The 25,433-nt window shown below is 53.9% G+C and overlaps 4 protein-coding genes across 4 annotated transcripts; 1 reads left to right on the top strand and 3 right to left on the bottom strand.

Moving 5' to 3' along the window:
• Positions 1 to 1,484: 1,484 nt before the first annotated feature.
• Positions 1,485 to 4,555, top strand: HER10_EVM0008972 (uncharacterized protein; the record flags this gene model as incomplete). The annotated part of the gene is made up of 10 exons (XM_035478477.1): positions 1,485 to 1,645; positions 1,709 to 1,798; positions 1,855 to 2,374; positions 2,426 to 2,548; positions 2,604 to 2,616; positions 2,667 to 3,061; positions 3,110 to 3,177; positions 3,230 to 3,441; positions 3,492 to 3,670; positions 3,740 to 4,555. The coding sequence occupies 10 exons, from the start codon at positions 1,485 to 1,487 to the stop codon at positions 4,553 to 4,555; spliced, it is 2,577 nt and encodes an 858-aa protein (XP_035333060.1).
• A 1,023-nt stretch (positions 4,556 to 5,578) lies between these two features.
• HER10_EVM0006050 (uncharacterized protein) lies at positions 5,579 to 9,983 on the bottom strand. The gene is made up of 5 exons (XM_035475647.1): positions 9,522 to 9,983; positions 9,242 to 9,300; positions 7,179 to 9,158; positions 6,837 to 7,080; positions 5,579 to 6,772 (listed from the first exon to the last, which is right to left on the bottom strand). The coding sequence occupies exons 1-5, from the start codon at positions 9,568 to 9,570 to the stop codon at positions 6,474 to 6,476; spliced, it is 2,631 nt and encodes an 876-aa protein (XP_035332718.1). The 5' UTR covers positions 9,571 to 9,983; the 3' UTR covers positions 5,579 to 6,473.
• A 4,190-nt stretch (positions 9,984 to 14,173) lies between these two features.
• HER10_EVM0009399 (2-isopropylmalate synthase) lies at positions 14,174 to 16,913 on the bottom strand. Its single transcript, XM_035478888.1, has 4 exons — positions 16,500 to 16,913; positions 16,264 to 16,408; positions 14,618 to 16,195; positions 14,174 to 14,554 (listed from the first exon to the last, which is right to left on the bottom strand). Exons 1-4 carry the CDS (start codon positions 16,505 to 16,507, stop codon positions 14,402 to 14,404), a joined length of 1,884 nt encoding a protein of 627 aa, XP_035333107.1. The 5' UTR covers positions 16,508 to 16,913; the 3' UTR covers positions 14,174 to 14,401.
• Positions 16,914 to 18,796: 1,883 nt separating this feature from the next.
• On the bottom strand, positions 18,797 to 22,717 carry HER10_EVM0003834 (ferric reductase like transmembrane component). Its single transcript, XM_035473497.1, has one exon. It carries the CDS (start codon positions 21,153 to 21,155, stop codon positions 19,263 to 19,265), a length of 1,893 nt encoding a protein of 630 aa, XP_035332431.1. The 5' UTR covers positions 21,156 to 22,717; the 3' UTR covers positions 18,797 to 19,262.
• Between the last annotated feature and the right edge of the window lie 2,716 nt (positions 22,718 to 25,433).

Here is a 25,433-nt window from a genome sequence, read left to right on the forward strand (position 1 = left end):
CCCATCCGACGCTACCTTGCGCCGCAGATCATGTATTCAGAGAGAAAAAGAGAGAGCCTGAGAGAGGCATCCATTCGGCGGTTCAGCGGTTCTTTCTCCTCCCCTGACAACGGCAGGCCTGGATGAGACTGGACTGTTCCCCGCCGTCACTACCTTTACCTTTCTCAGTTTCCGAGGTCCTCTCCGCATGACGTTAATCAAGCCTCATCCAAGACTGACTCGCAAAGCCTGGCGAGACGCCATTCTCTCATTTATCCTCACACCCGTCACGCCCTATCCTAGTCCTGACGCCAGAAAAGAACGGCCACCGGCCAGTCCCATGGTTGCCTCACTTCCCGCACCCTCGAGCGACATCAGACGCTCCCCAGAAAGACCAATCTCAAGCTACCTTACTACGCAGCCGTGACAGCCACGGTAGCGTAGACTCTTGCTAAGTTGCTCCAACTCAAACCCCCACCGGGGTGTCTACCGGGGTGGCTGAAAGTCAAAGTTGCCGTTATTCTGCGTGTGTCTCGTGGGTTACACTCAACAACGTCCGAATACCACTGGGTCATCCCCTGTGCCAACCCTCATGTCCTTGGTCTGTGCAGCTTCGAAGAGAGAGACGCATGGTCCACCTCATCCAAGAGCTTGGCATCTGCCTCGATATCGCACGTGGGCGAACCGGCACCGACAAGTTCACCAACCATCAACCGACCTTTTTCAGCTTGTGTGTGCCTATCCCAACTTATTAACGCGTGGGTCCCGTCAAGGATTTCCAAGACTGAAGTAGGAAGTTTGCATCTTCGACCCTCTGTTCATTTGCTCTATCGATTAATCAAACGAAAAGGATTCCATCAAAAAAGTAACGTAGCGTCTCGCCCTTCGGGATTAGGGTCCGCTTCACGCCATCGAAGCCACGGCAGACACCAGTGCCGATCACTGACGCGCCTCGAGCTCGCAGCCGGTAAACTCTAATCCCACGCTTGAACCTTTCAGGGGGGACCAACGAGGGCAGAGCCTAACTGTTTGGGCCTTCATTTGAATCTAGACCTGCGAAAAAAAGAAAAAAAGAGGATTACCGCCTGGATGGAAATACCCGCTCTTGTGCGTCCCTTTACGAGCTTTTGGACGTGGAATGCCATCAAGCAACGCGACCTCCTGACGTCCTAATCATATCATATTTCCGTTTTCCCACCTTCTTTCTACCTACTTTACCTATATTCGTCCCTTGGCCCCCACGCCCCGTCCAGCGGTCCCGGCTTCCGGGACGTGTGGTCTGCCTGCTTCTTCATCGACCGATTCCGTTCTCCACGAAATCCTTCGCGGCCAATCCCCAGGTTTCTCGTTCCCACCGGTCGTCAACTAGTTCCACATCCCCGCAGCTTCGGTCTACCTACTTGACTCTTTGTCTGCCTTTATGGTTTGCGGTTTGCCTGCGTACAATCCAGGCTGGTACTCAACCGGCAGACCCGCGAGGCTGGGCGCAGTTGACCCCATGAGCGATGGATTTTGATGAAGAAACCAAGCCAAATCTGACAACCTTGAACATGAGCTCCAACGTGAGCGTAAGAAGCGAGTCTGTCGGCGCTTTCGACCCTGCTACCCAGCAGCAGAATGGGTCAAAACCGCCCATCAAGCGCAGGTCTCCAATAGCCTGTCGGAGGTTCGTCCTGCTCGCCAGTGCGGCGGACATATCGCGAACTTGACGAGCTAAACTATGTCCCAGATGCCGTCGGATGAGGAGCAAATGTGTGCATGAGAAGGGACAGCCGCCGTGTAAATCCTGCGCGGAAGCTGGCATACCAGCGAGTGAATGGTACCGTCCGCACCGAGCAACGTCCGTGACGCGATCTCGAAGCTAATCAACGACAGCATCTTTCCCCAACGAGGCCAGCCGGATCTGGACCGCGAATACCGGCATCCTCGCTTGAGGGCCGAGAAGGCCGCGAAACGAGAAGCTGACAAGGCTCGACGAAGCGCGTCAGATGCTCAGGTCCCTCGGGGTCCCGGCGCGCCAGCTCTTCGTAAACCTGCAGACGAATGGGAGCTTCTCCCACCGCTACCCGAAATCATCGACGCAGTTCACGGCTTCACCCGCAAGTATTTTCAGCTAGGTTTCATCCCGAAGGAGCTTTTCCCCCGGCAGCTGCAGCAAGATCACCGATCCGTCAGCGTCTTCCTCGTACTCGGTATTCTCAGTGTCTCTGCTCGCTTCTCCCCAGCCCTGGCCCAGAGATACCATGGGGAGATGGAAGCCGTCGACTTCTTCATGGAACGGGCTAGCAACCTCGCGCTCAACGAACTGTACCAAGAGCCTACTCTAGAGAGATGTCAAGCCTTTTATCTGTTGAGTCTAGCGCAGCAAGGCGGCGGTATGAGGAACAAGAGCTACGTGAGTTCCCTGTATGGAGTATCAATACGGGCAGTGCTGAACTTTTGCTAGATCAACATTGGCATTGCCACGAGGATGGCCGTCTTGATGCATCTGCATCGCGAAGAGTTCTACAAGATGAAGAATCCCACGAGGGAGATGATTATCAGGGCGGAATCTGCACGGAGAACTTTGGTTAGTTGGACAATGCTTCAAAAGGGAGAGAGCTCTGCTAACACGTATATCATAGTGGATGTTACACAGTCTGTGATCACGAACGAAGACGAACGTGGCTTTTGCTAACAACACGTAGGCCAGGACAATCTCCATTGCGGTGCTCTTTCCCCCGTGTCACTAGCTGCCAACGACATCACGGCTCTTCTCCCTAGCAACGAGGAAGACTTTGCCTACGGCCGCGAGCCCTTGTCTCGTGCCGCACTCGAGGACACGCCGCCAGCTCGCGAGAACCCTTCATTGATCCACCAACCATCTCGATCATTGTTCGCGAGTCTGATGCAAGCACATTATTATTGGGGGAAAGTCGCTCGTCGAGCGTTGGCAACGATGAAGAGCGCCAATCCTTGGGACCCGACGAGCGAGTACGCCATCACAGCAAAGCAGATCCTAAGCTGGGAACAGCAGCTTCCGCAAGATCACCGATGGAGTATGGTCCTCCTCAAAGGGCACAAGTCCGTCGGCGAAGATCTGGTATGTGCCAAGATTCACTGCAGTTGGACTTGGAGTTGACATGTTTAGGCCTACCTCGGTGTCACTATGATAACAAAACTCTGCAACATTGTGCTGAGGCGTGCGTATCTCGAGAAGTAAGCCCAACCACTCTTCGTCCTCCTCCCCCGCAAGCACTGACCTGAATAGCATCATCAAACCAGACGAGAAGGATATGCAACGCCGGGCGTTTTTCGCCAATATGTCTGACGACCTCTTCCGGAATGTACGAGAGCTGTACGAGCAAATCGATGCTCAATTCAGCGTCAGATCCTCTGAAGAGGGTGTGGGAGCCCAGATGGCGTCGTTCTGCGTCTACAGCTGCGGCCTCTTCTCGACCTACCTGGTCAAGTACCGGAACAGTGAGTACCCAGAAGCCGTGAACGTCACCGCATCGTGCTAAATATCCTAGTCTGCTCCGACAAGAACATCGTCGCGCAGGCTCCGAACATGCTCCAGCGGTGCATGTCCATCCTCATCGAATCGAAGCAGACTTGGCCCCTAGCCTCCCGCTGGCTCGAATCTCTGGAGCGCTTCTCGCGTGATCCCAAAGCAGCTGCCTTTAGTCTTGAGGGCAGTATGGCCGACGGCGTAAGTTCCAACCCCTGTTACCAACCCAATAGTGCTCGAGAAGGGAAAAGCTGACGAGAATCATATCAGAACGACCGAACCCTCCGACCGCTCCATCCCTCGCCATCCAACTTCACAAAGGGCCCACGCGCCGAGGCACCCAAGTACCAGCTCCCAGGCCCGCCGCCGACCCCGTTGAGCGAGAAGAAGCCAGTGCCGCTACGACACAGCAGCATCAGCAGCAACGCATCCAACAACGTGCTCCCTCCCCCGAGCCCATCACCGAGCCTACAACAACAGCAGCAAATGCACCAGCAACACAACTCTGCCTTCCCGCTCCCGCCGCTCATGAACACAACTCACCAACAGCAGCCTCAACTCCATCATCAACAGCAACACCAACATCATCAACCTCTCTCTCCACACCATCAACAACACCACCTGCTACAACACCAGCCGCAACCACACCACCAACTCCAACAGCAGCAACGCCACCAGCAACATCCTCCGACACCCCAAATGCAACAACACCACCACCAGCACCTCCCCCCAGAACTACACCCCCAGTTCTCCCCACCCATCTACTCCCAAGCACCCCCACCCTACAGCCCCAACAACGGCATGGGCATGCTCGTCCAAGCTGCAACCTTTGACACCGCAAGCCCCATCCTCGGCGCCCCGGCGCAGCAGCCCCCGCCATCATCGACGAACCCGTACGATCCCACCACGGCCGCGGCGGTGGCGGCCTTCTACAATTCGCCGGGCTCCGCGTCCATCGTTCTCGGCCCCGGCACGGACGGCTTCGAGTGTGAGCTCCAGAGCTGGTTCGACGGCACGGCGCCGGTCCAGGCGACGAGCTGGATCGGGAACGGGGCGGCTGGCCTTGGGTGGTTTGGGTCCACGTGAGGTGTTCATACTGAGGTATTGGCCTTCATCGAGGCAGAAAGAGACGGGCAGCAAGACCAAGTGCGAGAAGCCAAAAAGAAAGATTGAGAAAGTGCGCGTGTGCGTGAGGAGAAAAAAAGTGCTATTCGAGCGTCACTCTGAGCGATTCAGTCACTTCCTTTTTTATATATCAAACCCCAATTTAATCATACCTAGAGAATCGGCGCCAGGTTCGGAAAAAACAAGGAAAGGGCGAAAAAGATGACAAGAGTCAGCGGTGCTTGCGCCAAAATCTCGGAGGAGGGCCAGGCGCAACAATCATGGGACGGAAATATGAACCTTCGGGGTCAGTGGGTCATTTTGGAGCCATCATCTAGCCGTCATTTCCTTTTTTTCGTCATTGGGTGTTGCTTCATACATACTTTAGATCGAGATACCTGAGTGAATTAAGTACGACTTTTGACTACAATGCCGATCTTTATGCGAGTAGACAAAATCGAATGAAATATGTATATCCCGTACCCATCACGATGAAAAACGAAGTTTGACATACCGTACAGAACGTGCACCAAGAATAAGAGAGCTGGGATTTGGAACAGGTGGTGAGTGTCTTTTTCGAGAGACGTGGTAGAAAAGAAAAAATATATATTCCTCCCATCGGGAAAGATAGTCGACTGCAAAATATCGCAAACCACGGCCGCTTCGGGAGAGCTTCCTCTAGGAATTCAGAAACGTTGTTTCCCACCTTGAGAGACGAAAGCGACCACTGGGTATCAACACTGACGACACCGACCACCGCGGTCTAGGTAAAGTGAATACTATAACTCAGATAGAAAAGAGTCAATCAACTTCGGTACTCGTAACCAGTAGAATGTGATGATCTCATCAGGCGAAAGGGACACTTTCGCCATGGCAGGCTATGGGAATCCATCCACAGAGTTGGCGGATACCTTTCTCACGGAGAGTAATGGTCCTGACATCCAAGTACATCACATCTCACCTCACAAAACGTCACCGCAGTCACACATTTCAGAGACTGAAGGGGGCAAAACTCATTGAACTTCTACGACTATCAATCAGTGCTAGACATGAAGCCACTTGACCTCGTCATAAGCGCGTTGTGTGCCGTCTGTTTCTTCCTCTGCAGGATCCGTCTTTCCTCGCTGCGCCTACACTCTCCTGTGATCTGCCCATTTCGCAAGGCCCTTCCTTTCTCATCCGCCCGCCGAGTGCGCGCGAGTTTTCTTTCCGATGAAGGAAAAAGATACTCCGACGAAATCGCATACAAGTATGGCCTAGAGCCAAAAGCCTCCAGAAAGGCTAAAGGCTCTCCCTTTCCCGACCCAGCTGATCACTTGACCAGGTTGGTTCGTCCGAGTTGGGATATGGCCGACTCCGAAATGTGTATTGACGTTGTTCATGTCCCCGTCTCTCATTGCTCTCGTTTCCCCGTTGAAGGATGAAATCAAACTCCGGGTTCCATCTGAGGAAACTCCTTCTACATGACTTTTAGGTCGCCAACGCGCTTTCTATGCGCGGCGTACATGACAATGAGGACTCCCGCCTTCTCTCTAATCCAGCCTTCCGTCGCGAAAATCAAAGTCCAGAAGATAACAGCCAAGGGGTGGGTGAAGTGATTGAATAAGGGGGTGCAGTTTCGTGATGTGATATGGTGTGCTGGCAAGGGGTATTGTGGTAAAATTAGTCCTGGGGTGGTGGTGCAAGGGTGTCTATATACACGCGAGGGAGCTCCGTGTCTTTCGATGCTGTGTTGTGGCAAGAGCTGGGATTGGCTGTTCTCTCTCTCCTCCGTTTGACGCAGATCCGGGTTTCGACAGAGAAACCGGCTGCTCCAGGATATGTGCTGGGCTTGGGGGTTGGTTGGGTGTGAATAATCAAACAAGTCGAAATACAGCGTCAGCCTCAAGCTTTACAAAGCTCAAGTCTGCGCCATGACGCCAGAGGCACCGCCAAGCTGACGCTTGACCTGTTCGCGTGCCCAGCGAGCGGTCTCGATGGTTCGGGGCTGGAACTCGCGGTTGGTCTTGGTCTCCTTGATGAGGGCAGTGAGCCACTCCTGGCGGAAGACGTCGACAAGCTCGCCGTTAGGGTAGGCCTCAGCAAGGTCGCCAATAACGCCCATGGATGCACGCATGAGAGCCTCGCTACGGTTCATGTCGCTGGCAATCATGTTCAACAGCTGGAAGATCGAAGGCACGTATTGCTGAAGAGCAGGAGCTGCAGAGATGTGTTAGCGGATAGAACAGAAACAGGATCGAAATCATGATCAGATAAGACTCACTCTTGCCACCGGACTTCATAGCTCCGATGATACCACCCCAAGCATCCATGATACCCTCGCGAAGAGAGATGACGTAGTCGTACATCTCGTACGGGCCCTCAGGACCGGCGTTGACAGTCGCCGCCTGCTGCAAGACCTGAGCGATGACGGACAGGTATGTCTCAAAGTGGCCGCCAATGGCGCCAGCAATGTCGCCGAAGCACTGCAAAATAGCAGGCTTGAACTGGTTGCTCAAGGCGGTGCTCTATGAGAAATGTTAGCAAGGCCCTACTTATACGTACAATGCCAGCCCAATGTCGTATCCGACAACACTTCGAGAGCCGATTGGCGGTGATAGCGTACCTTGAGGTTGTGAAGCAGGTGGTTCATGAAGTTGTCGCAGTACGGCTGGCTGCGCTCGCCAAGGGATCGCGTCAGATCGCTGACAAGACCGATAGCCATAGAGCACAGAGCGGGCTCCTCCTGGTTTGACAGAGCGTTGTACAGGAAGGGAGTGAAAGCTTCCATGTACTTGGAGAAGTCCTCCTCCATAGCGTTGGCCAGAGCGCTGATGGTAGCGAAGATACCATCGGGGACGCTAGACTTGTTGCCGACGGTGCTCAGAATCTGGAGCAGGGTCTGCATGATTCTGTCGCCCTGAGGAACAATCTCCTTGTCGAGTCTCTGGATGATGGCCTGGAGAACGGTGCACAAGCTAGTTTGCATCTCCTCCAGCATGATCCTGTCCTCAACACTAACGACCTGGGTCTGCATGGGAACGGTACCCTCGAGACGCTCGATGACGACGCCGGAAAGGGAGGCGATGGGCTGCATGCTCTCGCTAGCAGCGTTCTGCACAAAGACGTTGAGAACCTCGTAGGCGGCGGTGCGAACGTACGAGTCGCAATCGGGGCGGGCCGTGAGACCAAGCAAGTTGGTGACACTCTGGTTGAAGTGAGGAGTGAGAGGGTTCTGGGCGGCACCAAGGTCGCCAGAGAAGCGCTCGGCCAAGTTCATCAGGGCCCAGCAGCACGAAGATGCTATCTTTGCGCTGCTCATGAGGCCGTTGAACAGAGATCGAATGAGGGGGTCGAGGTGCTGGTTAGGGTCGATGCTGTCGGACACGCTCTCAGTGATGCGACCAAGGGCATAGGCGGTCGAGTCCTTGACGTGCAGGGAGCTGTCGTCCATCATGCCGATCAGGATAGGAAGAGCCTGCTTGACGATGGGGTCGAGGACCTTCTCATCGGGGCCGTCCATGATGGCGCCGAAAGCAGAAACGGCGGCATCACGGTGGTGCCAGTCTTCGGCACGCAGGTTGCCCTCAACAAATTGCAGCACGGGGCTGATGATAGCGGCACCGATGGCCTGAGCATAGAGTTGAAGACACTGGTAGGCGGCGCGGGCCAAGTTGTACTCGTCATCGGCCGCATCCTCGTCCTGCTTGGTCAGAAGCAGAAGGAGAACGGGCACAACCTCGTTAGCTGCTACGCGAGCGAAGTTGTAGAAGGGTCTCATCTGGTCGGCGCTCTCGACCTGGGCGTTGTCGTCCTCGATACCGATCTCCTCCTCGCAGACGGTGCTCCAGAATTCAACAGCCAGCTTGGCAACGTCCTCGTCCGAAGACTTCATGCCCAGAATGGTAAGACCGAAGAGAGCCTTCTCCATGTAGAAACGCATGTTGTCGTAGTAGAGACCCATGATGCGGTTAAGGCATCCAAAGGCGCCCTGCTGTATCCGGGAGTCATCGGCCTGGGTGGCCTCGCAAACGACCTGCATGATATAGTTGCGCTCGCCCTCGTGCTTGAAGTTGTTGCCAACGAACTCGAGCGAGTCTCCCAAGGCCGTGATGGCGGCCAGGCGGACCTCGAGGCTCGTCTCCTCCTTGCGGGCACCCTGAACGACGGCGGTCAGGATGGCGTTGGAGTGAGCAATGAGAGCCGTTCGCAGATCGGGATCTTGGCTTTCGCAGATGTAACCGATCGTGGTCAAGGAGGCCTGCTTCTGGTGTTCGCCACCCTCGCTAATATTCTTAACAAGGATGCCCATGAGGTCCTGCCACTGACTTCTCGGCAGCTCGATCGAAGCGATGGAGGAGATGACCTGAGCAGCAGCCTGACCGGCCTGGGAGTTTGAGGAGCCGAGGGTCTGCAGGGTCAAGTTCTTGACCTGCGTCTTCGTCTCTTCGTCGGTCTGTTGGAGCCATTTTGCCTGGAGCTCTTGGTGACGGGCAAAGTCACGGGCAGTGAAAGCGTTCTTCAGGGCGAGACCTGCGGCGGCACGGATGGAGCCATCGGCGTTGTCGTTTGCAAGCTCTTGGACGAGGGTTGCGAGGTATAGGGGCTGTTGGGAAGGATGGTTAGCAAATTTGCCAGCGGCGGTGGGGGGAGGGGGGACTCGGGATGCAAAAGTGGGCGGGCACGTACGAAGTTGTTGTCGGCTGCTTGTGTAAGTTGCTGCTCGGCGGCGTTGCGCAAGTTCGCGTCTGTTCAGAATGTTAGCATGACCATGAAGGTTGTGGCAGTTTGTTGATGCGCGATGTGAGGGCGGAAGCCAAGAAGAGCAGGTTCTGTTCACATTGCCCTGGCGACAATTTGGGGGAGACAGAAGGGGGGATGGATAGGATTTGCTGGAGAGGCAAACCCTGGCAGGCGCAGTGAAGAATGAACGAGACCAAATGACGACGAGGACGCGAGAATAGCTTACCTGGCGACAGCGAATTGGCCAAAACTTGGTTGATCTCTGAGCCCGACATGTTTGCCGCTCTCAATGTGTGGTGGTTTGAAGGAGGTAAGGCTGAGCCAGTGCCGATGTTTGGAGAGGTTCGGAGGGGGGCTCGTTGACAGGTTGCACGTGTCAGGAGGTGGGAGGGAAAGGGTTCAGCAAGGCACCGCAGCTGAGGTCAGAGCAAAAGCGGGAGACGCGGGGGTGTTTTGGCGGCGGCGGCTGGTCTAGGCAGAGAAGACAGGACCAGAGGTTTGGTTTGGTTGGCGTAAGGTGGTGTGTGAAGCGGGCGCCAGGGGCAGGGTCGGCAGTGCGTTGAGAGAGCAGCGACCTTGGGAGAGTTGGTAGGCGAGGTGGGAGGATGGATGGGTGAGAATGACCGGAACCGAACGAACGGACGGCTGAGAGGGAAAAGGGAAGAGAGAGAGAGAGAGAGAGAGAGAGAGAGAGAGAGAGAGAGAGAGAGAGAGAGAGAGAGAGAGAGAGAGAGAGAGAGAATGTGCCTGTATTGTATCTGTGTGTGAGAGAGATGACAGAAAAGGGTTCGCTCAGGATTCCGAATTAAAATGATGCGCCAAAGGACAATGTCTCTTGGTAAGGCCTTTTGCCAGAATTAGAGGGCGTACCGTAAAGAAAAGATAGTTGCGACAATAAGCAGGCGCAGAAACCGGGTGGTGAGTAATGTGAGGATTTTTATGGTTTTTATTTTGTTTCCCCAGTCTCTTCCCTTTGGGTTGGTGAAGGAGAGGAAAAAATAGGAGCGGGACCTTGACGAGGTTGTTGACGATCTCAGGCTGCCCAGTTACAGTGTTGAAATGGCCCGCTATGGTACGCAGTTCTGGGGTGCCGTAATAAGGTAAGAGGTAAGGTAGGTAGGTACCTCAGTCAGGGACATGAAAAGCAGCAGGAGCGATAGAGGAGAGCGGGCAGGATGGGAAGGGGGGAATGACGGTGACAGCGGGAGCATCAGAGACAGCATACAATGGGCGGTGAATACGCATAATCCCCTGGGAAAAGGCACCTCAGGTAGCAGTAGTGGATGTCTACTCGTCACCTCTACTGTTTTTTAGTTCGTCTTGTTGCTTAGGTTCAGCAAGGTCTCGCACCTTCTTCTCTACTACTGATACCTACTTACGGAGTACCTCGTGGACAATACCGTACCTTCCATACCTTACAGTGCGGGACATGCAGCTTCAAGAGGTAACCCGTCATCCATCCAATGGAAATGCAAAACCGCCACTTTCTACAGGCTGACGAGGTGACCCGACAGTGGGCAGCCGATAGGGGAACAAGGGCAAAAAAGAAACGACCGAAAAAAAAAATTAAGACGTCGTTAAATGAGTGTGGGGAAGGAGAGAGGTTTCTGATGCACGAAACCGAGGAGGGGTCGTTTCCGTCTGCTTCTAGCTTCGTCCGCTCCTGCACTTTGGAAGTTGTTGCCTACCTTACCTTCCCTATGACTTGTACAGACGAGGAAGGCACGGGAAACGAGAAACACTCTTTCTCCCTTACTATGTATGCTGTTGCATCTTCAACGGCACTGCAAGTCCGTTTGAGCGTTGCTTTTCTGGAGTCTCTGGACCGTTCTCAAGACAGCCAGGGGACATGCTGAACTTTCGGCCAAAATATGAATCAACCGAGGGCGGGGAGGGGCAGAAGGTGAATCAAAATAATGAATGAGGCACTCTGTTTTTTCCTTTCCTATTGCGGCATGCCTTTGGCACCGTGTGGTCCCGCTTCACCTGTACGTATCCGATGGCTGCCTAGAACCAAGAAGAAGTTAGGCGCTCATCATCCAGTACCTGGACTCAGGGCATTCCTGCACTATGGTGTAAGTACCTCCAGATCCTTGAATATAGCGTCTTCTGTCTTTGCTCCATTTGAACCCAGATTCATCTCACCAACACCGAAAAAACAGACAGTGAGGCTAACCTCATAAGGGCAGAAACCCCACACAATGGACGGGGAGACTCACAATGGGGCGTCAGGGCTGCAGCTGCGCATGGCGTTGCCGGGCTGCCTTTTGACCCCTTCGCTTCGTTCTCTGTCAATATCAAGAGTCAGCTATGTTTTCCTGACAGAGACAGTTGTTGAGAATGCAAAAAATCAAAAGTGAAATGGTTCTTTGTTCGCCGGACTCAAAGTTCCAGCACAATACAGAATACAACTTGTCCCCCTTGCCCTTGGTCAGCCAGGTCAATGGTAGGCAATGGTCAGCAGCCCAATCCGACGCTGCCCCTCTTCTCGGCCCATGTTCCGTGCCTACCTTGCTTCACTACCTTAGCTGACTAGCTATCCGTATGGGAGCACGGGAAGGTAGGACAAAACAATACCGCCGGGGTTGAGATAAAGACCATATTCGGGGGTGTCTTGAGACGACTATTTGCTTACCGAACCCAAATAATGCAAGTGCGCAAGGCTTGCTGGCTACCTTACCTTTGGTCCTGCTTTGTGTGGTTGCTGCTGGTCCGGTTGAGTGACAGCCCCCATCCGAGCCCGCAAAAGGTCAGCTCGACGTCATCTCTTTCCCACGCACCTGGATCCGAGCGCCTGCCTTGGCCTCAGCTCGAACCCTACCGCGATTCACGCTGCAAGTAGTTCTGGGTCATCTGACTGTTCGTGGGCACGAATCAGTGAGGTCTCAATGAAATAGAATCGACCTTGGTTTGCTGAAGAGTGGCCGAAATACCTGCTCTGTGAAAGACCAGGCTCGATTTTGGTCAAAGGGAAACCACGAGTGGCCCATCAAATACACCTCGTTACATGGTCTGAAACGCACTATTAGCGTAAACGTTCTTTGGATGGATTCACTGTTTTGTTCTTCGGGAGCAAACACATAGACCAGCTCTCAAGCTCGCCCAGCATCTCACGGGGTGAGTATTTACATGCATCGTGAGGTCGTAAAACACCACGAGTTGCAACGGACGACTACTAACCTCACACGACACGAGTTCATGTTACTTGATCCCTCATCTGCAGCCGCAGTGTATCGAGATAATTGCAATTCATTTGTATACCTCGATTATCTGCAGTCTTCTGTAATACGCCTTGACAATGCCATCCTGTGTGCGTGTGTGCTCCTTGGATGTCCATACTCGCCACGATTGAGAGGAAGGTAACCCGAGTTGAGAGCAATCGAGCCCTTTAAAGAATAGACTCGCAGTCGCCCCCTCTTATATGGAGGAATAGCGCAGCTATCTCCTGCTCGTGTGGCAAAGGTCAAGATCCCAGTCATCGTTTCAATTCGAGTTGACCACTGGATGGCCAAGTGGCAGGGCTGCCTCCTGGGTCCCTAGTCAGTTCTGACTGATGTACCTATTACAGCATCATGCCGTTGCTTGTACCTCCTTTCCGTTATTCGAAGATGATTACTTTCGAAATAATGAGAAAGTAGTCTCACAAATGCTGCCTTTCGAACCTCTACCCAAGCCCTTTACCATACTCTCTTACCGCCGCCGGAAACACCCCCTGGAAACGTGAGACAGCAACCTTAGGCTGGGCGATCTTGCCATTCACGTTCTCCAGACTGATGGTGGGCTTAGAAAGAGAGAACTAGGCATGCGCCGCCTCAGGTTCTTTTATACCATAGAAGAATCTCACCTGATGCTCCAAGGGCAAGAACAACATAGCAAAGAAACAGGAGGACTATCAGTCTTTAGTCCTAGAGTAAAGACCGATCAACCCAGAGCCTCGGATGGATCTTAGGTCTATACATCAACACACAATGTGCACCTGGCCTTGGAGCTTTCCGTCGCGTCCGTCCTTAGTAATAGAACGAGCTCAAATCGCAACTCGACCATGAGCTCCAAGTGCCTACTCATACAGTACTGTTTCAACACGAAAGCTCCCTACGTATCAGCGTAGATGAGAAGGATTAGTCAGTTCAAAGGAAGGTCATCCTAGGCAGACCTATAAAAACCCCCTCCATCGTGCCGTATCTATTCTACCTCGGCAGGCTACCAACGAAGGCCGAGGCGGAAGAGCAACATTCCGGCGCGATATATGATCGACGGTCTACCGATATGGCTTTCAAATCGTTGATTTCACGTCGCGATCTATTCTCCAGGCCAGACCGTGGTAGAGCTCCGGGGCAGGTTCTCAAAGCACATCCCCTAGCAACACCCTTCTTCTGCCCTAGGGTATTCATCTCATAATACGACGTAGGCGGCGGATAGAGTACGTCCATAGGTAGACAAATCATGTTACCTCTGTATGCATTGAACATATTTATGCGGGTACGACAAGCCCAAATCGGGTCGCGCATAGCTACCTTCGGACCAGAAAGACTGGATGTCCTTCCTGTACCAGGCTCTCCCTCTGGCAATCACAATTGCACACAAGGTGGTTATTGAGCTCGAAACCAGTTGGCTCGTGACCTGTCTTTATATCTAGACACTATTGTACCTACCTACGTGCGAGGCTGACTTCCGAGTATCAGAAGTTTCAAATTGCACTGCCAGCTATCAGGTTCTATAAGGGAATTTGCAATGCCCTAAAGAGCAAGAGTACTGCGCGAGACTCGTAAATACACAAAGCTCATGAGATCCCCGTCTTTGACTGTCGTCAGCTCGCTTCAGCTCTGATTTGGTCGATGACAGGGGAACTAAAGCGTGATACAAGACGCGGTTTCCCGTTGGCATAACTAAAGTGCTCAATGTAGAAAGGGGGAAAAGGCCATCGACCATGCTACTACATCACCGGCAATCGACATAGTGTCATCTCATCATACATGCCATTCATTTATCCTTTTGTTTTGTGAATATCTCTCTTCCCCCCTGGATATGCATTTTGAACCAAACTTTTCTCATGTCCCTATATGCTTGAAAAACAAAACAATAACCTGTTGCCATATAGCCCTTCCCTTACAAGCCGTTCGCCTTCTCTTCCAGAACGGATACAACATTCGGTACTTCGCCGTTGGTTCCGTTCGTTGACTCGAGATCCAGCTCCTGGCTCATGGATCTTGAGGGAATGGGCTTGCCGATGATCGGGCTACCCGGGCGGCTGCCGACAAACTATGAATTCGATTATTAGTACTCGACTACACCATGTAGAGATGGACAGGGGACTCGACTTACGTTGCTGGCAGCACTCAACAAGGCCGTCAGAGAACTCTGGACCACATCCTCGTGGATACCGATACCCCAGTACTTCTGCTTGGTGCCCGTGGCCGTGCACTCAATGTACGTGGCGGCCTTGACATCACGACCGGCACCAATAGCATGCTCCTTGTAGTCTTCGACATCCAGAGTGACGCCCACGCTCTTGAGGGCATTGGCCAAACTAGAAATGGGACCGTTGCCGCGTCCGCGCAGCTTGTACTCCTTGCCGTCGATGGAGACGACGCCCTCAAACACACGCTTGAGGTTCTTTGTGTCCTGGGTCTTGCCCGGCTGGGGCGGCGCCGGGGACTGCGAGCGGTCGGGCGCGATGCTGTAGTCGACAATGGTGAAGCGCGGGTTGTCGCGGAGGTAGTACGTCGACTCGAAGAGGTCCGTGATCTCGTCCGAGAGGAGCTCGCGACCGAGCTGGTCGGCCTTGTCCTGGACGACCTTTGAGAAGGCGACTTGCAGGCCGCGGGGGAGGTCGAGCTGGAGCTTGCGCAGGATGATCCAGGCGGCGCCGCCCTTGCCGGACTGGGAGTTGACGCGGATGATGGCCTCGTAAGTGCGGCCAATGTCCGTGGGGTCGAGGGGCAGGTAGGGGATCTGCCAGTGCTCGTCGTTGGACTTGACGGTCGACTCGCGGACCTGGAAGCCCTTCTTGATGGCGTCCTGGTGGGAGCCGGAGAAGGCGCAGACGACGAGAGAGCCACCGTAGGGGGCGCGGGGGTGGACGGGGATCTTGTTGCAGACCTCGACCATGTCGATGACGCGGTTCAGGTCCGAGAAGTCGACGTTGGGGTGGACGCCCTGCGTGTACAGGTTCAGGCCAAGGGTGACGAGGTCCACGTTTCCGGTGCGCTCGCCGTTACCAAAGAGGCAGCCCTCGACACGGTCGGCGCCAGCCATCTGGGCCAGCTCTGCGGCGGCGACGGCGCATCCGCGGTCGTTGTGGGGGTGGAGGGAGACGGCGATCTTCTCGCGCTCGGTGACGTTTCTGCAGAAGAACTCAATCTGATCGGCGTAGACGTTGGGGGTGGACATCTCGACGGTGGCGGGGAGGTTGAAGATGATGGGGACCTCGACGGTGGGCTCCCAGGCGGCCTTGACGGCCTCGCAGATGCGGACGACGAACTCGGGGGAGGTGTCGGAGAAGGTCTCTGGGCTGAACTCGAACTGCCAGTTTGTGCCGGACTGCGAGGGGTCGTCCTTGGTCAGGGAGCGCACCAGCTTGGCGCACTTGACGGCGAGCTCGACGCTCTCGTCCTCGCTGAAACCAAACACTACTCTACGGAAGCACTCGCTCGTGGCGAGGTAGATGTGGACGATGGCGTTCTTGGCACCCTTGAGGGACTCTACTGTCCTCCTGATGAGGTCCTCACGGCAGGGGGAGAGGACCTGGAGGTATACATCGTCGGGGATGGCGCCGGGGGTCTCGATGAGGCGGCGGGTGAAGTCGAAGTCGGTTTGCGAGGCAGAGGGGAAGGATACTTCGATTTCCTTGTAGCCCAAGTCGCACAGCATCTTGAAGTAACGCCACTTCTCGTCACCGTTCTGTGCAAGGAAGCCATGTTAGTGCCACTACTTCGGAATATTTCGAAAGGACCGTAGAGCAGACGAACCATTGGGTCAACCAAGCTCTGGTTGCCATCGCGCAAATCGGTCGACAGCCAGCGCGGGGCTTTTGTGATGGTCTTGGAGGGCCATTGACGGTCCGGGAGGTTCAGAGCCGGGAAGGGCTTGTATTTCTTCCACGGTTCCTTGAGCCTGGCATCAGAGCAATGTTAGTCTGAAATCCCCAAGGCGAGTTTGTGTCGAGTGCATCGTGTGGTTTTCGGGCGGCAATTGAGTCACGTACATGGGCATCTTGGGCGAGTGCGGGGCAGTTTTTCAGGTCGTGATCGGAGGGGCGGATCTGGTCCTGGTGGGATGGCGTCACAGTCTGGGATGGAGAAAACGGGTGAGAAAGAGAGAGTAGCTTGACCAGCGGGGAGGAAGCAAAACGGTCAGAAGCTAAAGAGGGTATTTGTAGAAGAACAGTCGATGGAATTGTAATACAGAGTCAGGGGTGGAAGGGAAGGATAGGAAAGGGAAAAAAGAATTGAGTCACAAAGTTCGTAGTCGCAAAGATCCGGGGACTACGAGCACGGAGGACGTGGAGAGCCATGGCCCCCCCTCCTCCACCAGAAACGGCATTAAGGGAAGAGAACGGCCCAAAGGTGTATGCATGTACCTCACACGCTGCCTATGATCAAATCTCTCGCTATTACTTTTATGTTGTTTTGGATTTTTGCTTTGCTGGATTGGACAGAATCTTGTCATTAAAGCGGCCATTCGCATGTCTAGACTTTCCCATCACTCCACTTACTGCCGTTGCCTGTCACTGTATGGCACAAGTAAACGCACCTAGAAGGCTTCAATCCCGTCCCGCATGCCGGCCGGGGAAAACAGCACAAGGCACCATCAAGGCAAGTTTTCAAGTCATTGGATGGATGTACATGTAGTCTGCCCTTTCCCGCAGCGCAGGGCCGCAAATCGGTGCCCAGCTCCTTCGCATTGGACGAAGGCAGTTGCACCAGCCGCAATTGCCAAATCAATCTTTTTTTTTTTTTTTCACCCTTCACTTAACCCAAAGTAAAAAATCTTTTTTACTTTTTTACCCTCCTTCGCCCTTTCTCCAAATTCAATGTCAAGGCGGGGCAACAACCCGTGCCCACAGACCCCACCTTACGCCCTCTGGGACGCCCTCTGGACGACATTCAACGGTTCTTATTGGCTGGTGTCACCGGTTGCGGATGGCGGGGTTGGAAGTTGCGCAACAGCAGGCGGGCAGCAACCGTCCATGGCGGGCAGGCACGCAGGATACCTAGCAATGCTGTCATTGCGGCCAATTGTAGAGCAAAACGGCTATTACTCGGCCGTCACACCAACAGTTGTCTGCATCTACCTAGGTACCTTACTTTTGTTACTTTTGTTCGGAAATCTATCAATTCCGCTCTGGCCTTCGTCTGATTTCTTCATCGTGGTAGAGGCTGCATAGACTGACTCGTTCTCTCCATCTTAGGTAGGTAGGTACTCGAAGAAGACAATGCCCTTCCAGAACAATTGGAAACCCACTACAGTTACAAGTTCGCTGTTCAATCTGAAAGCCAGATATGATAATAGACAGTCGTTGAACGTATGCCGAACCTAGCCGGCCGTGTAATCCAAGCCCATCTCCGAACATCGCTCGCAAATTATTCAAGTTTTCCGCAAGAACCCCACGGTCAACTTATCGTGTGCCATGTGGTGGCCCGGAAAGGAGTCGGTGATGGGGCGGACGGGTCCACCACCCTCTTAGCCCCGGCCGATGACCGGCTCGGTTTGCATCGCACGTCCAAACTCCCTTCACCGCGACTCTCTCCGCGATCGATGAGGCTGATCGATGCAACCGAATTTTCCAATGGGAGAGGTTGGATTTGACTTGATGCGGCTGACTCGGAGCTTCGACTTCTGGGGTCTCTCCAAAAAGCCGATGGTTTCCAGAGGTTGTTGGTTGATGAGGTGACTTATGACCTGGGATATACAATACGCCCTTCTCCACAGCCGGTACTTGATACGGTCCCTAGACATCATCTTCCGCCTCAAGAGATGAGAGTGATCCTGAAGCCCTCCTCAAGTATGCGGCCTCAACTCCCAAAGTAATTCCCTACTCCAACTACAAGAATTTGGCAACGTAGCACACATAATCCTCCAGGTTTCGATGGTGATGAAAGCAGCCACTCTTGTGTCACTCCAGCCGTTTGGCAACCTTGGCCACGCCAGCTCCGTCATGGGCTGAGTCACAGCTGAACCCAGATGTCTCAAACTCCGCACATCCACTTGCGACTTCCTCATTCGAGAAAGTCGTAGGTGGCCAGCAACGTCGTCTAGCAAAGTGTCACCCCAGGCACCATGAGTAATTAGCATGCGGAGTGGATAGCTGAGAAGCCGCTTTCCGATGTATTCTTTCAGTGCACGTACTCCGTATACTAGTTTCAACTGAGAAGGCGTCCAGCAACGGGGTCTGGTATGCGTTGAGAATTGAAATTTTGTCACGTTTTTTAGGGTGTACATGAGATCACGCAATGGTCAATTGGGAAGCGAGAAGTTTGTTTGAAATCCGATTGACGTCTTCGTCTAAGTAGGTCTATCTTCGTGACAGGCGGATGCTATTTACAACGACAGGGCCACATCGATCTGCTGCTTTGTCTCGCAGTGGAGATGTGCTCTGCGTGTGGGGGAATATATACGTCCAACAATTAGACAAAATGTCTTCCCAGAAAGCCTGGGGAGACCAGAAAAAACTGCCCGAGGCAACCAGCGATAGAAAGTGTGTCCAGTGTCCACCTCTCCATCACATGTGTTCAGCCCCAAAGAGTTGGTGTGTGAAATATGTACACAGTTAGAAGAGAGCGAGCCATTAGAGACAAGGCATCGGCCGTGAGAAGCATGCTCATGTCGATCTGATCCTGATGATCCGCAAAAACAAAAAGAGATGGTTAAAAACACTGCGCTTTTCCCCGCTTGGTACCGTTGACGCCCAAAGATTTGAAAATCATGTCCACCTCGGATCTTTCGTGGGGTATCTTTCTTCTTCTCTCTACCACGTGAAGCTCTCCTCCACAAAGTCGACCACTGTGCCCTCGTCTTGCACCTCTCTCACCGCAGACCTCACGTCGTCAGCGAGAGCACCGGGACCGCAGATGTGGACGCACATGGCGCCTTGCTGCTCCGACACCTCACGCTTCATAATCAGAGGAATATTGGGGCGGCCAGGGAACATCTGGACTGTGTTGGATGCCGAAACAATCTGCTGAGAGTTCTGAGGGCGAGTGATGTATAGCTGGATACGGAGGATGTCCTTTCGATTGGGGAGGCGAAGGATAGTATCCATCCAGGGACGAACCCACTCGAGAGCCTCGTAGTCACGGACGATCCAGACGAGGGTGATGCGTCTCGTGGCAACGCTGCCGTTGTTGTAGCCATCGATGAGGGGCTTGAGGTAGGAAATGCCGTGGGTGATGCCAGTAGCGCCGGCGAAGAGGACTGCGTGACCATATGAGTCGAGCGAGTGATGGCCACTGTAGGGACCTTCAACACAAGCCTTCATGCGGATGGCGCGATCACCGCTCTGGCGGGCAACGTTGTAAAGATCACGAGTGAAGCCGCTCTGAGCACCAATAATGAAAGAGATGGAGGTCGTTGTGTTCTTCTTGTCAATGGCAGTGAGCGTTGCCTTCTCCTCGTCCACTCCAAGAGGCAGCGAGCGGTGGTCAGGAATATGCTCAACCCAGCCGATGGAGAAGGGGTGGCAGTCCCAGGGGCGGATGTCCTTGAATCTCAGGTAGGCGTGAGTGCCGGGCTTGACGTCGACGTAGCGAGGGAGGTTCATGGTGACACGAGTGCACTCGCCAGGAACGGCCTCGACAATGGCATCGGTGGTACCGCGGTCAGACCAGTTCATGTAAGCGACACGAACAATGCGGGCCATACGCTCAAGGAACCAGAGAATGAAGATAGCAATCATCCAGGGGAGTTGAGGAAGGCCACCCGGCAGGCCAGCGACGGCGCAGTGGATGTAGGTCATCAGGAAGATGAAGAATGCGAGGATGATGTGGACGTTGAGGAAGGTCTCGTAGAAGGCGTGGCGAACGGGCGAGAACGACAAAATCATGATGACAATGAGAGCGAGCGTACCAGCCATGCCCGAGCCGATGAAGAGCTCGTTGGACATCCTATGCCAAACGCCATCCCATCCGCTGTCGGCGATCTGGACAATCAACCAGGCAATAGTGTGAAGGACAGCCTCGATGACAGACATGCGGCCAACCCATCGGTGAAGAAGGTTGTAGGTGTCGAAGCTAACGTGAAGCATGCCGATCAACGGGTTGTTGCGGCCGGCAAGAATGATGAGCGGCACCATGTTGACGACGGAGAGTGTGCCGGAGCGACCACGGAGTTCAGCGCAGAAAGAGTACAGATTGGCATTCTCCCAGTTCAGGAAGAACATGTAGATCATGTTGCTGGCGATATAGAATCCGAGGATGACGCTGTGCATGCGAGAAGGCAAGGTGCCGATGCCGATAGCGCTCGAGAGCTTGATCTCCTTGTTGTGGCGCTTGTTCCAGAGAGGGGCGTACATGAGATGTTTCTTCAAGCTGGGCATCCAGTTCCACTGAGCCGTCTTCCAGTAGTTTTGCCTCTCACCCTCAACTGACATGGCCGAGACGTGACGAAGCTGGGCCCAAAGGATACGGCTGATGGTGATAACCAGGACGACAATTGCCATTCCACCAAAGCTGGCCCAGAGCATGTCCTTGAACAGCATGTTGACAGGCTGGTTTACACCAGCAAGGTTGGAGTGGTAAGGAGAGATGGTGGAGGTGGCCTCAGCCGCCCCCGTTGTGGCAGCGGCATGAGCACGTTGTTGAAGGATCTGGGTGGGGATAAAATCCGCCACCAGGCCGGCGATCCTGCGCCGGTGAGAGTCCATCTGGTCAGATGTATTGTTTGTGTTTGCTGTAAATCTCAAAAGTCGAGTATGAAAGGTGAAGGAGTGTTCGTTTCTCCCGAGGACGTGAGCTAGATAGCCTCGTTCGGTTGGGCTAGGCTATTTTGCTAGAACGGTCCGGCAGGCGCGAGAGCGAGGAGTCGGATTGTTATCGAGAAAGACCGGTCGGTTACAATATCATTGTGCTTCGGGTCGAGAGCAAAATGACAAAGAAAGAACGGGGATAGCAGGCCTGTTCCGAATAAGTGAAGCGGAAGCCTTTGTAAGTATCAGCACAGTGTCGGTGGTGACGTGTGATGAGTCGAGGTGCTGCAGGAGACCGAGTCACTGAGGAATGCGTCCAACCTCGAGGTGAGTGATGAGCGGAGCTGAATGACGGAGCGTCAAGTCAACCAGGGGAATTAAAATCCGGATGGTCGTTGCGTCGATACCCTGGTGCTGATCGTTTGCCTGGAAGCGAGTGCGGTCGGTGTATTGGCGATCCAAATGAGGTCAAGGTCGATCTGAATCTGGCCGAGCAGCAGCCGGTTGAACAAATTGAGAAAAGGCAAGTGGCTGAAGTTGACGTATGAGAAGACGGGGGGACGAAGCAACGTCAATATATTGTGCGTCTCTCAGGTGGTCCTTCGCAGTGTCTCGTGCCGCGTCCTTTTCGGAATCGAGGAGCCGAAATCCCTTCTGTCGAGTGTGGAGAAGTTGAGCAGGTGAGTGATGGGGATTTTCAAAAAAGCTGAAAAATGCCCGGACTGCTGGATGACGAAAATGAAGTAAAACAAGACCACGGAGACGTTGACAATGTCTTGAATGTGATGCGTAGCGCGAGCTTTTTTGGGTTGTCTTGGAATGAGAGAGAAAACGAATGTACACCGCCGCTGACGGAGTTGGATTGAATGGGAAAGAACGAGCGTGGGTTTGTTCGATATTCGAAGGCAGAACCGAGCGCTGATTTGCCGAAAGGGAGGGGGAAGGGGGGTGTGTGTGAACAAGCGAGTATTCTCACGTGGTTTTAGTGAATGTGGAAAATGTTTTTCAAGGAAGGTGCAAACGGTGCAAAAAGAGCAAGAAAAAGAGCGTGAGGGAAGGAAGGTGCAGTGAGGGTGGTGATGTGGTTGTAAGTTCCAGAATGAGGTTGGAAGGGTCGGGTTCAACGGTCGTTGTTTCCGTTTTTGCCTGGCGTTTGGTGGGTGGTGTTCGTCCAATGACCTCAGATGTTCAGTTCCCCCTGCTCTTTCTTTCGTTGCTCAGTCCTTTGTTCCTCGAAACAAGTCCAAATCGGTATCCACCAAAAGAAGAAGAATACGTGTAACGACGTCGAGTGTTGTCCAGCCTCTCTTTTGCAAAGAAGAAAAATATCGAATTCCAGAATTCCAGTCGAAAGCGAACCGTCTCACCGAAAGGAGACCGAAGAGAGTCAGCGTGACAACGGGCGAGGAGAAACAGAGAGTGGTTGGGATCACCGGGCGTGGAGAGGGCGATTAAGGTACTTTAAAGAGACTGGCTGGGACGGGCCATGAAAGACCTCCTGCGAGCCACGACGGGGCCGGGGGAGACCCACGGTAGCGCCGCCGAGAGGCTCCTCTCCTTCTACTAGGTAGGCGTTGGCTCCTCTTGAGGCGGCCTGGACTGGAAGTTGCTGGGCTCTAGCTGGGAAGGGCAACATGGTCCATTCCCAAATCCCCCTGGATCTGAGGTGGCGTGCAAGGGCAAACGGGAATGACTGGATCGACTGGACCTCACAGCCCACGCTTGACTGGTTTCTGCCAGCTTCTTGCTCATCTATTCGCAGGTACACGCAGGCTCCAGCACTCCCAGCTGGCTTCGGCAAGTATCCGTTACCAAACCAGGATACAGATACAGACAGATACGGGGACTCCTCTGCGCCAACAACCTGCCGAGCATTCTTACGAACGAGACGACGACGAACCAAGGTCGGGCGGGCATGGCATGGCATGGCACAGCTTGGTACCTGCGTGGCCCTCACATACGCGGTGCGCTAGCCATGTACCCCTTTTCCACTCCGCGGCTACGTGCGACTGCCTTGTCAGCTTGATACCGATTTCAGTCCTACCACTTGAACCGTATAGAGTACTACAGACGCGCAATTCTCTACTCAATGGTCAAAAAGAGGAGCAAACCCAAGGGTACCAAGACCACATCTGCCCACCGAGCCGTCAGTCTAACCCTATTCCGATCCTATGGTTGCTGGAATGGAATCACTGCGCCTTGCACATCGACCCACGTACCGGTGTTGCTCATGCCAGTGCCAACTGACGACCCCGGCGGAGATGGCGACTGGAGCACGGAAAGCAAGTCAGCGATGCAGGAACAGGAATAACCCAGGAAAGCAAAGGGACTTCGCACTTTGTGCAAGACTGAGGTGAGAGTGGGATAAAAGGAGGGGGTCATGGCCAGCGGTCAAGAAGAGGCAAGTCGCTCACGGTGAACGCAGGGATGTCACTGACGGGGGGATACGTACACAAGCACTTTATTCTGTACACACAGGGACAGGCTCTAAGGGAGTCGATCCCTGGTCGCCAATCATTGAGATCCAGCGTTACCGTTCGCTGAGGCTGAAGGGATGGCCCCTGGCTGCTCGGCCGCGTTGATTACCATAATTTTCATTCGCTTCCCTCGTCTCTCGACAACCCAACACCTTAATTGTTCTTCCGGGGGCCATTCATCGTCGAGTCTTTATCTTGGGACGGGTGGAATGCTAGGGGATAATGTGTTCTCTCCTTCATCGTCAAATCTCATGCCGCAAACGGTCTCACCCTACGCCTCGGTCATCCCAAAATCAGGGACTTGGGGTCCTCAGGGTCTACGGGTCAATTGGAACAAGGCGTGCTCGCTGCACAATTGCAGACTCTGTTGAAAGCTCATGGCTCGGTAACTTAGGACACCGCTGCAACTGGCCATTGCAGCTCCCTTGGCTTCTCCTAGCGATTCCGCCGAGCCGTCGTTCCTAGCCAAACGTGCAGTCTGAATGGCCGAGTGTTTCCAGGCTTTTCGCTATCTGCCTAACCCCTGAGCGATTTGACTGGTCAAAATCGCTTGCCAGTGTGGCAGCGTTGCTGACTGGACTGGGTCTCTCAGAGGGCTTGACAGCCAGCCAAGGGGCCCTCATCCAGGGGCGAACAGACACAGGCTAGGAAATGACAGGGGAAGAGACCGGACGAACAAGGATGCAGGCTCGGGTGAACACTCGCCCTCGACCTATCGGCTAGTGCCAGCTGGACCAGTTCGCGCAAGATGCCAAGCACAACGACCAATCCTTCTCACGAACAGATGCTGATTTGCTGCTTCTCTCTCATGGGTCCGATGAACCTGAACTCGACATGTCTCCTCGGCTTCGCAGATGCTACGAAGCTGCAGGAATTCTCGATTTGCACAGAAGATCCACTAAAGTGACCGAACACGACGGGTCTTTCGGGTCACTTCTGGGCCTCTCATCCACCGTCCAACAAGGACTCCTCTGCCCAGCCGCCAAGGAACACGTTGAGATGAACGAAAAGAAATTCCAATCATTGGCTGGGCCACCGACTTTTCAATCCAAAAGATCCCGTGGTTCCCTTCGTGGTCTCGTCTTGGTGACCCCATGAGCCGACCGTTGGAAACGACTCGTCTAGCTGGCCAGTGTCTCCAAGGCCAGAGACAATATTGATCATGTCCTCATCCGTTAGGACTCCCGTTGGTGCCCATCGGTCATCCGCATCTTCGGGCCCTGTTTGGCGCCAGGCTTGATCTGGTTCACTGAGTTGAGATCCAAGCCGAGACCAAAGCCGTTCGGTCCAGCGCCACGAGGTCACCAACACAGGCTACTCTCGATTCTGCGTACTAGTGTATCAGAAGGCATCCGGATTCCGATGTGGTGTGGAACGGTGACACAGACATTGTTCAGAAACGGGGCCATAAGATGCGCAGCTATCGTCGTATCCATTTAGGACCCAACCATTTTCCTCCCTTTCGGAATTCTGGAAGACACGGCAACTCACGCTCGGGCGATGACGAACTGATGGGTATCCAAAGGAGGAGGGAATTCCCAAAAGGAGTTCGAAAGCCAAGCCCACCATCCACTCATTGCTCAAGCTGTCTGAGCATGTGAATCAGCCCCTCGTCAAAGTCATTAATACACGTCTCAGGCATAATGCGATGCCGTCCCTCTCGGCCGATTCTGCCGTGGCATTCACCTGACGTTCCGTAATACCGCTCCGGAGGTTACCGTGCTCTCAACTCATCAACCAAACTGTCAAGTAATCTTCT

Source organism: Colletotrichum scovillei (assembly GCF_011075155.1).
Source record: "Colletotrichum scovillei strain TJNH1 chromosome Unknown Contig00006, whole genome shotgun sequence".
Taxonomy (NCBI): Eukaryota; Fungi; Ascomycota; class Sordariomycetes; order Glomerellales; family Glomerellaceae; genus Colletotrichum; species Colletotrichum scovillei.

Excerpts from the sequence above, each read along its gene's own strand:
- HER10_EVM0006050 (XM_035475647.1), bottom strand. The coding sequence starts at position 9,570 with ATGTCGGGCTCAGAGATCAACCAAGTTTTGGCCAATTCGCTGTCGCCA. Across the intron at positions 9,301-9,521 it reads GGCCAATTCGCTGTCGCCAG|ACGCGAACTTGCGCAACGCC; the intron begins GTAAGCTATTCT and ends CATTCTGAACAG. Across the intron at positions 9,159-9,241 it reads AAGCAGCCGACAACAACTTC|CCCCTATACCTCGCAACCCT; the intron begins GTACGTGCCCGC and ends CCTTCCCAACAG.
- HER10_EVM0009399 (XM_035478888.1), bottom strand. Across the intron at positions 16,196-16,263 it reads AGAGCTTGGTTGACCCAATG|AACGGTGACGAGAAGTGGCG; the intron begins GTTCGTCTGCTC and ends TTCCTTGCACAG. Across the intron at positions 14,555-14,617 it reads TGTTGAGTGCTGCCAGCAAC|TTTGTCGGCAGCCGCCCGGG; the intron begins GTAAGTCGAGTC and ends TCGAATTCATAG.
- HER10_EVM0003834 (XM_035473497.1), bottom strand. The coding sequence starts at position 21,155 with ATGGACTCTCACCGGCGCAGGATCGCCGGCCTGGTGGCGGATTTTATC.